Below are 12,360 nucleotides of genomic sequence, written 5' to 3' on the forward strand. Positions count from 1 at the left end.
AAAAAAATACAAACTCAGGGCTGTTTGGTCACTTCTCACTTCCTTGTACTTGGCACACCTAGCCTTGTCAGCACAATGTTGAATGTATTATGATGTTAAAATAGTGTAATTTCCTCAAACTCTTCTGCTTACAAATATCTACTTATAAAAAATATACATGATTGGGGTGACAGAAAAAATCCTGGGTTTAAGTATTAACTGTAGCCATCAGTTATACTCCGCTTGATCTTCTCATTACCAGGGACTTGGATCTTCTGGTGTCTTCATCAACACCATTTCACTCCCCCATTCAAGTATCATCTAATCACGATGCAGTGCTTTGACACCAATCAACTAAACACTGCTCCCAATACTTATACATTCATAAATATGTTCTCAATTTAGAACACAAACATTTCTACTACATAATTTTGTTCCAGACTGACTGACAAGATATGCAACAGTAGGTGTTCCTCCAAAACTCTCTTCAAGGGACCTGGCTTTGTAAAGCTCACCAGGCTGAACGGAAGCAGTGACTTAACAATGAAACTGTGAATCTGCAGAAGCCATCTGTCTCAAACTTCATCTATTTTCTCATTGACAAATTTTGGCCACTGGTGGATTCATAGCCTCAATCAGTATGCATAATGCATTTGACAAACAACTTGAAACTTGTCTTGGACAGCTAGCTACCTTAATGGGTCTGCTGTTGTCCCACATTTTCATTACTTTTGAATATACCTTCAAAACTGGTTTAACATTTCAGAAAATAAATCATTTTACTTCAACAATATACTGTTGGAAATGAGACAGTTAGTTTAGCTGTGTATGATCAATTTACACTTGGCTCATCATCTCAGACTACAAAGATATGTCATTATTAAAAAATTCAAGAGGAATCTAGTTTGGGGAGAAAAAAAGCCAACTCCAAATAGTGTGATCAATAAGGAGCTCTGGTGGTGCAGTGTCTAAGAGATTTGACTGCTAAGAAGGTTAGTGGTTCAAATCCACCCACCACTCCACTCCATGGAAGACGGGACAATCTACTTCCATAAAGATTTACTACCTGGACACCCAATGGGGATCACTGAGTTGGAAACGAGTTGATGACAGTTGGTAGTGTGATCAACGGTACAAACAGGGTCTTACAAGCGAGTTACTTTAAGGGGGACAGCACACCTGGAATACATAAACTCTTTATATACAGTTCTTTACTACATCTCACTTTGACCTACCTACATTGTGAGGTTATATTGTCATCACTGTTGAAAAGCTGTCCCACAGAGTAGCTGGAAAAGGACCAGTAGTTCTCCTGCATTGAGTACTGATTTTTCAGGAGCTGAGCTGAAAATGTCTAGGCCTCCCTTTCTCAGCATTTGCATTGTTCTTTCTAGTTAAGGATTACAAGAACCTATTCTTGGTATTTCAGAAAACTTTAGGGAAGACTAGCTCAATAGCTTGGGTTCTAAAATCTTGTGGTATTTTTATTATAATGGATTTAAGCTTATAACGATTATAGTATGCTCTGCCTGAAACATTTGACAGTATTACAGGGACTGGTAGAAGAAAAATCTCTTAATAAAAATACCTGATGATGGAAAAAATATAGTAAAAAGCAAACCTCCAAAAACCCATTTGTAGGCCATAAGAGCATAAGCACAACCATATGGGAGGAGATAACAGTCTCTCCCTTCATATATATTTTTTTATTTTCTTATTATACCTTCCCAAAACAGAGACATTCAACAGTAGTTAAGAATGGCCATCTCCCAACATTTAAAAAAACCGCACCCACCCCAATGGGTGAACAAAGTAAAGAGTAGTAACCTAGAGTTCAGCTGAGTAAGCCATTGTGGAGCCTTAAAGTTGTGAAGTCTTCCAATTTCAGAGTGATGTGTCTTCAACTTGTATCATCATTTTAGTGGAAAAACATAAATTAAATGTGGTGAAATGAGATTCATCTCCAGAGAGGATTAATAACATTCAGCATTCACTGATTTTCATATTCTTCTTTTGTGAACTGTGAAGAAAATGAATGGTAGCTAGAAGATCAATGGGATTCCAGCTTCAGCTGCAGATGGAATGACAATACCAGGACAAAAACACCTATATTTTGATTTACAAAGCTAACAGCAGTTTTAAATCTGCAACTTAATTACAGACCAACTACACCACAACCTTTTCAAATGGCAAAAATACAAAAAAGTTAAGTGTTACAAAAATATTTCAGAAAAAGTGCATAGTCTAAGTGCATAGTAAATAAAAGCACTGAAAAATATCTTGCTAGAGGGAGTTCAGCTTGGAAAAGTTATTACCAAAGCTAAACATTTTTATTTTACACAAACTATACTCAAAAATAGCTTTATGAGACTGATTTCTGGCTAAAAGTATCAAAGGGTTTATTCAAGAAACAAGTATCTTCACTGACAAAGGTGACTAGAAAAGAAACGGAGAAGCTGCCTACCCCCAAAAGTTCATAATACTCATTAAGATTTCTGCAGTGTTACGGTACTAATATATCCCTTAATTGCAGAATATGGGAATCATGGAATTAATTATTGCTAAAGTATTTTTCAAATGAAACAAAACAAAACAAAAAATTAGATCTGACACAGTATGACCAAACAGTATCAATTTACATTTTCAAGGTTATCGTACAAAACACCCACATTTACACAATAGGCTCCCGGCTGCGTTTTCACACAAATGTTCTTTTAATTTATTCTGACATGCTACAAATGAATAAATTACACCATTTAAAGAATTATAGTCAGTAAGTTTCCTTTCTCTTGGGTCAGAGAAAGAGCTCAGAAGTTAAGATTTGAGAGGAAGCCCACGCAGAGAAAACCTACAGAAGTGGGTGGGGCCAGGGAGGGTCAGCAATTATGTGAACCTCACATAGTGTGATGGTTTCCAACAGTAAGAGTCAATATGGTTATAGATATTTCATAAGGATTTTAAAGAAAAACTTCCTCCTGTAGTTAAACCCTTTAACGCTTTTATTCTTATTAAAATCAGTCCAGCTGTTAAGTCAGAGGCAGCAGGAGTTACAATACCAAGTTCTGGATGTTGCAGTACAAGGTACTGTGGCTGCAAGTCATTAGAAAACAAAAATGAAAGTATGCCTTTCCCCTTCAGACAAAAAAAAAACAAAAAAAACAAAAACCTACTTTAAAATAAACAAAAAAAATTTTGAGGAATAGTTGTAACACTAAATCTAAAATGATTTGCAAAGAAATATACCTAACAAATGACTTGGAGAATTCTATTGAAAAATCAGGGAGATTCTGAATTCATAGTGAGTTAGCAAGGCATTTTTTGTGTTTTAAAAAAAAAAAAAAAAATCTCATTTCCTTACAGAAAGTTTTTAGTTTTTAATGAACTTGTAAACAAAAAAGCTCCCATTTCAAAATAAAAACAAAATCCCAGATCATATAGATGTTTACAGTGATTACATTTATCTAAGCAACATACATACATGTTCAGTTGTAAGATGGTAACTAATTTTCTGTGACAAATATGTTTTTTTTTCTTTAATACCAAGAACATTATAGAGTTAATGCAGAGTCCTAAAGATAATCTGGTAGTCACTAAGTTTTTCTTAAGTCTTCACTTTAGATGCTGTTATTCTCGCACAGGTAAGCAGGCAGTCTTTCATGTGCTCAAACACTGGTATTTTTGGTTGCTACTGTTATCAGTTGGCTTGCAAACAAGAAGCCAACCATTTTGAGAATGTTTTAAGTGAACAACTTGCAAACCCCAGGGATGGAAAAACCCTAAGAATGCACAATTGTGAGCGTTTATAAGCATCACAACTGTGGCTGAAGACTGTTCATGCCGTTCTTCTGAAATGACATCTCAAAGCAGTATAGTTCAAAATATAAGATTTCAACAAAAAAAAATTGGCATATGCACAATTTCTCCACCAATCTGTGTGTCAACCATTTAGTTAACTTTTCCACTTGAAAAAATGCAATAGAAAACTGGACACCAAGTTTCACTATCTCAGTTAATATTCACAATTACAGCGGCTACAACTCAGGATACAGCATCATCAGTGCTGCCCAGAGCCAGTTTATACTGAAATTAAGTTCTTTACACCAAGTAAATGGTTGTCCACAACCACTGGCTAGTGTACATATGAACTAAAATTTCTAGATTTGGGGAGAAACAAATGCTGCTCCGATCATCTGCTCTGCTTCTTCTGTTCTTCAATTCATGCTTAGAAACCTAACAACAAAAGGAAAAACACAAAAGTGGATGTTAAATTCCAAGGTAAAAATTTTACCCAAAAACCATACCCAAAAGTAGAAAAATTGGGTTGAACTGATCCAATAATCACTTTATAATGGTGATTCATGTTCTTTCTCATCTATATGAAAAGTATTAGCTTGCCTTGATTAAAAAAAAAAAACTCACTGCCATGGAGTCATTTCAGATTCACAGCGACCCCTCCGTGGGTTTGAACCACCAGCCTTCTGGTTAGCAGGCTAATGCCTTAGGCACTATGCTACCAGAGTCCCCACTGACTCATACCACCTCAGAAACTCAAGAAGGGGTCACTGTAACTTGGAACCGGTTCCATGGCAGTGAGTTTTTTTTGAGGTAGGAATGGTTACATAATAATTTAATGGCTTCCAATAAACACATAATTCTCAAACTAGAGAATTATTTCTACACAGCAATTTTGGATCTTTAAAAATTCTTTACTTCTAATTAGGTCATTAAAAAATTTATATTTTGCCACTGATTTAAAAATGCAAACAAGTGATTTTTTTTTTTGTCTCAAGTTTTCTCCCCTTGCCAGCACACACACACCCCTCCAACCATTAGGCCTAGGACTTCTACATAAAAGGGACCAGGTTTGAATATAAGAAGCTTTCAGGTCATAACTGCTGCTTATTTTATCTATGTGAAGATAAAATAAGCATCAAAATGAAAACAAGAAGAGAGGAAATGGCTACTTCTCAACAGTAACATGAAAAACCCATGAGCACCTTCTTCCATCATTCATAGCTACTCTTCCTTGGAGGCATCAATATGTCCCCGGCTATCCCTTTCAAACTTACAGCCTGCTCAATCACAGCTCATACTACCCCAATAGGTCTCTGTTTTCTAGCATAAACCATGCGCTTTTCAATCACGAACTATCCCTATTCTTTCACTTTCAAACATTTATTGGGCTATCTCGAACGACCTTTGTGGGATAAATAAAATACTTCAATTATTCTCATTAGGCATATATAGCTTTGTTTTTTCAAAGATAATGACAAACATCTATATATCATTTCTGGTGAATATTCTCACTCATAAGTCGTTTTTTTCATTTGAGGGCACAAAGTCATTTTCATCCATGTAATAAACATATGCTGTAAGTTCTGAGGACAAAGACACGAGTTCTGTAGTCTTAATCTATCCGTAGTATCCTAACCGCAGACTACATGCAGAACAGACCACTGCTGAATGAGTACTAAGTTCCCAAGAAGCAAACACCAAAAATGAAAACAATGAAACTTTCTGAGCATATACTTCACCACAGTGAATACTGACTATTTGATGTGGTGGTTCAAACCCACCAGCCACTCCACGGGAAGGAAGACTGGACAACCTATGTCCGTAAAGATTTATCACCTCGGAAATCCAATGGGGGTTGCTATGAGTCAGAATCGACTTGATGGTAGTGACTTTGGTTTTACAGGGTTAACAAGGTGAATATACAAAGAAAATGCTGTCAAATCACACCTCAATGAAATTGTGACCATATTCCGTGACCAAATTCCAATTTAAAATACAGGATTTATTTTAAAATAGGTTAAGAATTAAGGATTAGCTAAATGGAAAGGACCCTTATTACAGCCAGCATCTGGTTTTAAGTCCTGCCAATTATACTTACACGTGCTAAAAAGAAGAAAGTTTTCATAAATACAGAAATTTTGGGTACAATAATATAAATTTTGAATAGTTTTATTATGCGGAATAAACCAAAGAAGGCTTTAAAAAAAAAAAGGGAAAATCACTACTACTGACAAAGTTAAAAGAAAGCATAAAAGTCCCATTGTCAGCCAACATACTAGGAAATTCTGTCTTTAATAATAATAGGGAAGGTCTAGATAAGATTTATATGTGTTCATCTTTTAATCTGATATTTAAAGAACTGCTAGGTCAATTAATGGTTACAACTGTTTATAGAGATTAGTTAATGGCGAGCCTAACAATAATCCTGCTAGAATGGAGCAGTCAATTCCAGATTTAACTCCTCAGATGGACCAATGGCAGGATACTCCACCCAAAGATCAAAAATGTTTCTCCAGTGAATTGTGCTAAGATGCTACTGAAGTTTGTTTAAGAAAAACCTCAATATGAACATTCAGCAGGTATTCAGCATTCAATCTTCAAGTGCTAAGCATTCTTTTCCCCAGCGCGCATTAGTCCTTGGTTTTCATCTTGCAGTTTTGAGTGATGTCTCCTGGCTTCCAAAAGTTCAAGAACCCATCTTTTCACATAACATCAGCCAAAATATGAGATAAATCCCTCTGTTCCTAAAAAAAAAAGAGGGAAAACATAAGTTAAAACAGGGTTGGAAAAGTTAGAGTGATGATTCAAGCATTAATGACTACATTTAAGTTTCTTTTTTTAAATAACTAACCAGGAGATTATATCCCTCAATTTGAACTCTATAAAGTACCTATCTACTCCTATTTGTGAATTGACTTGAGATGTATCAGATACTAGTTCAAAAGGGGTATTTGTGAGTTTTTGAAATTTAGGATCCTTCCATAGGATGAGGAGCTCTGGTGGCATAGTGCGCAAGGCATTGGCCTGCTAACCAGAAGGCTGGTGGTTGAAACCCACCAGCCACTCCCTGGAAGGAAAACCGGGCAATCTACTTCCGTAGAGATGCCACCTCCAGAACACAATTAGGGGTTGCTATGAGTCTGAACTGACTCCATGACAGTGAGTGTATGAGGTGGTGCAGTGGTTAAGCACTCGGCTGCTAAATGAAAGATCAACATTTCAAACTCACCAGCTGCTCCACAGGAGAAAGATCTGGCAGTCTGCTTCTGTAAAGACTTATGACCTTGGAAAGCCCTGTGAGGTAGTTCTACTTTGCTCTACAGAGCCATTGAGTCGCAATCAATTGCAACAGGTCTTTTGTATAAGCTACACATAACTTTTATAAATGATCTTGAACACAATACTCATATTCACTATGCAATGCCATTTATATTGAACTAACTTTTCCTACAGTATGTGTGGGGGTTGTTTACTCCCATATAATCAAGCCTGGAGAACTTTAAATCAGAGAGTGGCAGTTTTAACATAAAGTTAAAACCAAAAACAAAACCAAACCCACCGCTGTGGAGTCGGATCCGACTCATAGCGACTCCCCCTTGGGTTTCCAAGGCAGTATCACTACGGAAGTAGATTGCCCAACCTTCCTTCCAAGGAGTGGCTGGTGGGTTTGAACCCCAGCCTTCTGGCTAGCAGTCAAATGCCTTAGGCACTAGCCACCAGAGCTCCACATAAAGTTAAAGGGGGACAGAAAATTATAACTGCCTATTTCACAGAAACTAAAGAGGTGCTAAGGGCATTTGGGAAATATAAAGGGAAGATTTCCTTTTTCTCACAAGTAAGATAAATAATGATTTAAGTGTAAAAGGTATTATATATACCACTCCTAAACTGCATTTAAAAAAACAGATGATCTGAATTGTTCTGTCTCCTCTGTTACAGAATTCATTTTAAGATTTCTGAGGTCGTTAAATTCTTAAATACCTGTTAAAACTGCTTCTTTTCCCAGTTGGAAGTTGGTCTGCGTTGTATGTCACTGAGTCACAGCAACTCTGTACTCTTCATGGAGTTCTGACTGTTGTGTCACCCAGAAGATCTGACAAGTTGAAAAGTTTGATTGGTCCAGCAAGCCTTGGAGATATGAGCTCCATCCAGATCACAATAAACCAATTCTTGCATGTTCATCTTCATTTCCTGCTGAGTTATATAGTTCTTTTCTATCCAGCTTTTTTTTTGTCCATAGGGGAAAAAGCTGACAAAAACTGGAGATTGCAGCAAGCAGATACAGCTCCCTGACACTTCTTTGGACTGAGTGTGTTCGAGCAGATCAGTCTCTCCAGGTATTTCAAGGTCTTCCCCTGTGGTTTGGGCTAAGTTGCTGAGTGACCAGCCATGCTCCTAGCAGCAATTGGTGAAGTCAGAAAAAGTTATGCTAGATATAAATGGCAAGTGAAGCCCAGTAATTACTGGAAGGTAATTAAAGGAACACCATGGACACAGCAAGCTAATGAATGGAAAATACTTCTAATCTCTTTTGAATGCCAAAAATTTGACATCCAGCTATACCATTATGCTAAAATTACATGTAGTATATATGGCCGGGGTAGTGAAAAGATGGATTAAAATGCTAAGAGTAGAGAATAACAAAATGATGTGAGGATCTACCTTTGGCTTTATCACCTTCTGGAATTTTCTCCCACCCTGTTCCCTCAAATAAAGAAAATGGTAAATTTAACTGGATTCTGAATGTCCTAAAAATATTTTCTCCTTTCTTTACTAAGTCTTAGAAAGTACTTTTATGATAATCACATATATTTATAGAAAAGGGGGTGAAACGGATTCGGAAGAATGTCAGATATAAATCTCAGGTATTTCTCGACATGAATATAAACAATAATTATTATATTCTTGTGGTACTTGGGTGCTGAAAACCTAGTACAGCTCATAATGGGAATTAGGAGAAAACTTTAATTCTCCCCTAGTCTTTTGATGGGCTTTGAAATGGAGTATGTGAAAAGATCTAAGAAAAGTAATCAGGACACAAGTTTGCCTACTACACAGTAAGCCCAGGTTAACTGAGTAAGTTAGGGAGTTCTGGTGGCATAGTGGATAGGGCATTTGGCTGCTAACCAGAAGGCCAGCAGTTGAAACCCACCAGCTGCTCGCTCCATGGAAGGAAGATGGGGCAATCTACTTCTGTAAAGGTTTATAGCCTTAAAAAAAAAAAAAAAGATTTACAGTCTCTGAAACCCAATGAGTCAGAATCAACTGAATGGCAATGAGTTAGGTTTTGGGGTTTAACTGAATTAGTTAGACTTTAAAGAGTCTTTAGACAGTCTTGGTGAACTGCTAAAATACTGTATTATTTGCCATGGAGGAACATCAAATTTTTTTAAAAAAATAAATATATTCTTGCAATATGGAGATTTCCTTGCTAGTGGTTAGTTTATGAAATTTCCCAAACCTCTTAAAATACAACTCTGTGAGGAACAAATGACATTAAGTATAAATTTTTAACTAAAAAATTTGATGGGTGTTTTCATCATCCTGAAAGATTTCTTGAAGTCAATCAATTACGGAGCTGCATGAGCTCATCCTTAAACAAAAACCATGCTGCAGCAGACCCCAAAAGACTATGCTTTTAAACACCCTCCTATTTAGAGATTATAATTAGGAATAACTTAGAGCAGCTGTTTTAAAATTTCCTAGGAGATTTCTTAAGGGATGACTCAGGCAATGGAATGAGAGATCAGGCTCACCATTCATCATTTCATCCTATCCTCAGATTTGCTACGCTTTTGTGGCTTTCTATGTTGGAGTTTCATGCAAAATTTGTTTTGGGCACTAGGTTCTTCACTCAAAATAATACAGATGTTTTCAAGAAGGCAAAGAGCAAAACCAAAATAGTATTTTTTATATTCTGGGAAGGCATGGCATACTTTTGTATCAAGCAGTATTTTGCTTAGGGTTAAGTAATCATCTAGAAATGTATCTCTGAAAGCAGTTGATATGTGCTGTGTTTTATGTAAAGCCCAACATCTCAGAATTTCACAAGTCTATTATAATAGGAGCTCTAGTAGCACAGTGCCTAAGGCATCTGACTGCTAACCAGAAAGTTGGTGGTTCAAACCCACCAGCCACTCCACAGAAGCAAGACTGGGCAATCTACTTCTGTAAAGATTTACTGCTATGGAAACCCAATGGGGGTCGCTATGAGTCAGAATTGACTCAACAGCAGTGGGTTTGGTTTTGATTACGTCATAATGTGAATAAACCATTGTGTTCAATAATGTTATGAAATCTTTGAAAGACTGAAAGTTGCTTTTATGAAAAATAGCTAAAATGCAAAACAAGAATTAAACTTAGGTTTAATTACAATTTTTTTTCAAGGAAACATACTAACTCAGTGGTTCCAACTTCTCATCTTTAAGACCTGGATAAGGCAGGACAAAAATTCTGCTTGTTTATTGAATAAAAGGCACACAAGTAAACTAACAATGGAACAAATTCAAAATAAGGTAATTCTTTCTGAAGGATGCTGAATGCCTGAAGTGAAATGTTCTAGGTCAGATGAGATTTCAATCTAATTTCAATTCTAGAAACTACAACTCATGATGATCCTATTATCCCAGCTGGCTTTAAGCAAAAATAGGTTTGATTTTGAGAAAAAGCAAATACCCAGTGTAACAAGTCCTCAGTTTAGAGACTTCTACTTGGTCTTACCTAAATGGTAGGAACATTTGCTCAATGACATTCGTCATGTGGCTCATTAATAACTTCTTGGTACTATGATTAGTTATACAGCAATTAAAAGTCTCAAAAGGGGTAATTAACTCTCAATTAAGATGTAGAACACTGGGAAGCATTAGTGTTTGCTATCCTGAGCTTAAGTCTCATCATCTCAGAATCCCCATTATGTCAAACCTTAAACTCTCTTTCCCAAATACAGAAATATGGAGGGAAACTATTTTAACTTCATGCCTAATAGATGAGCTGCTGGGATGAGGATGACATCAGTTAATTGTACTTTTTGAAAAAGTAAATATCCTCAGATCAGAACACATTTTTTTACTGTTTAAATGTAATGCTAAAAATATGGACCAAAGGTTAACTGTTGAAGGTTAAGTTCAGACTAGAGCAGTCATCCAGAAATAATTAGAAACCAAAAACCAAATCCTACCTGCTCAACACTTCCAGAAAGTAGGCAAGTATCAAGAGGTAAGCCCCACAAAGGGGAAAAGAAAAACAAACCAGCAAACAAAAAAACATAGAAGAGAGGAGTGGAAATGTCTGGCACAGTGGTAAGAATTAGAGCTGTGTCCAAACAGCTCTACTTCTTAATAGCACTAAGAATACCAGAGAAATAGAAAACACATTTTCTGTTCAATGGCATTTGCCCCAGGTATCTTCAATTTAAAGGCCTAACTGCAGATCTCAATTCCACAATGGACCCCTAGAGCCCCAATACTTCTAAAATCTAAGAGCTAAAAAGGGAGCCATTTTGAAATTAAGTAGATATGCAGTTGAACAGCAACTAAAAACCAGACTTAATTTGTGACTAAGAAAGATGTGTTGAGTGTTTCAGATATCTGAGCATTTAGAGAGGAACTGAGATGCTCTGCAACCAAGACAGACACTTTGGGGACAATGCCAGACTCACCTCCTGAAATTAAATCAATTATTTATAATTTTCAATTATAAAAGCTAAATCGTTAACATGCAGAAAAAAAATCTCAACACTGTTAGTCTTAAACATTGTCAAAATACCATGGCTAAACAGATTCATTACTTAAAATCAACAAGTGTTAGGTCTAGGATTTTGGATTGATTGATTATGCCATATTACCAACACCAAATGTTTATTTTGGAAAAGGGTTAATGAATGAGTAAAAAAGATGCAGTTGTTAAAAATGACCCAAAATCCCAAGAGAAATGATATAATATACACACATATATGTATATACAAATACATATACATATATATATGAACAAGGACATTTGGGTTTAAAGTTAGTAGTCAAATTTTCCAAGGACGTCTGTTTTTTAAACATAGAGCCAAATTTTTTGATGTATTTTTAAACCACTTCCTTGATCTAACACTGTTAGAAAATGAATTACCCAATTTTGTGTTCAATTTTTTTCCCTGTAACGTCACTTGGTTCTTGGCTACTAACCTTTCATGTTACTCTTGGTTTTGTCAGTTTGCTTGCCTGTGGGGGTTTGGGCCTGCTGACCCTGCCCACTGGAAGAGGCTGCCTGCTGCGCTGCTTTCTGCTTTAACATTGTCCAATCAAACGTGTAGTCATATTGGTGGTTCAGGGTCCTGGAAAATACAAAATTTTATGTTAATCTTTCAAGACAGCGTCTAATTAAGTAACTTACTTAACTTTCAAAACACTGAGGGACATTTATTCAGGAACTAAATATTTTGTTTATTTAAATGTTGTAGTAATTTCCCTCCCTACATGAGTTGACTTTTTTAGTAACTGTTCAGTGAAACAATTCTACATTTTACATTTCAAAATTGGGGGAAATGATACTTCCATTCTGGTTTTCTGTACTGTAAGAATAAACCCTCTCCCTTTTCCA

At 36.3% G+C, this 12,360-nt stretch overlaps 1 protein-coding gene across 1 annotated transcript in view; it reads right to left on the bottom strand.

The window, feature by feature from the left end:
- Window positions 1–8,116: 8,116 nt before the first annotated feature.
- Window positions 8,117–12,360, bottom strand: part of CSNK1A1 (casein kinase 1 alpha 1) — a 64,433-nt gene continuing 60,189 nt past the window's right edge. Inside the window, exons 10-11 of the mRNA XM_042781348.1 lie at window positions 11,946–12,094; window positions 8,117–8,169 (exon numbers count right to left, since the gene is read on the bottom strand). Coding sequence (XP_042637282.1) covers window positions 8,117–8,169; window positions 11,946–12,094 — 202 coding nt within the window. The remainder of the gene's footprint in view (window positions 8,170–11,945; window positions 12,095–12,360) is intronic.

Source organism: Orycteropus afer, unplaced genomic scaffold (assembly GCF_000298275.1).
Source record: "Orycteropus afer afer isolate SDZICR_OR568_19922 unplaced genomic scaffold, OryAfe1.0 scaffold00110, whole genome shotgun sequence".
Classification (NCBI taxonomy): Eukaryota; Metazoa; Chordata; class Mammalia; order Tubulidentata; family Orycteropodidae; genus Orycteropus; species Orycteropus afer.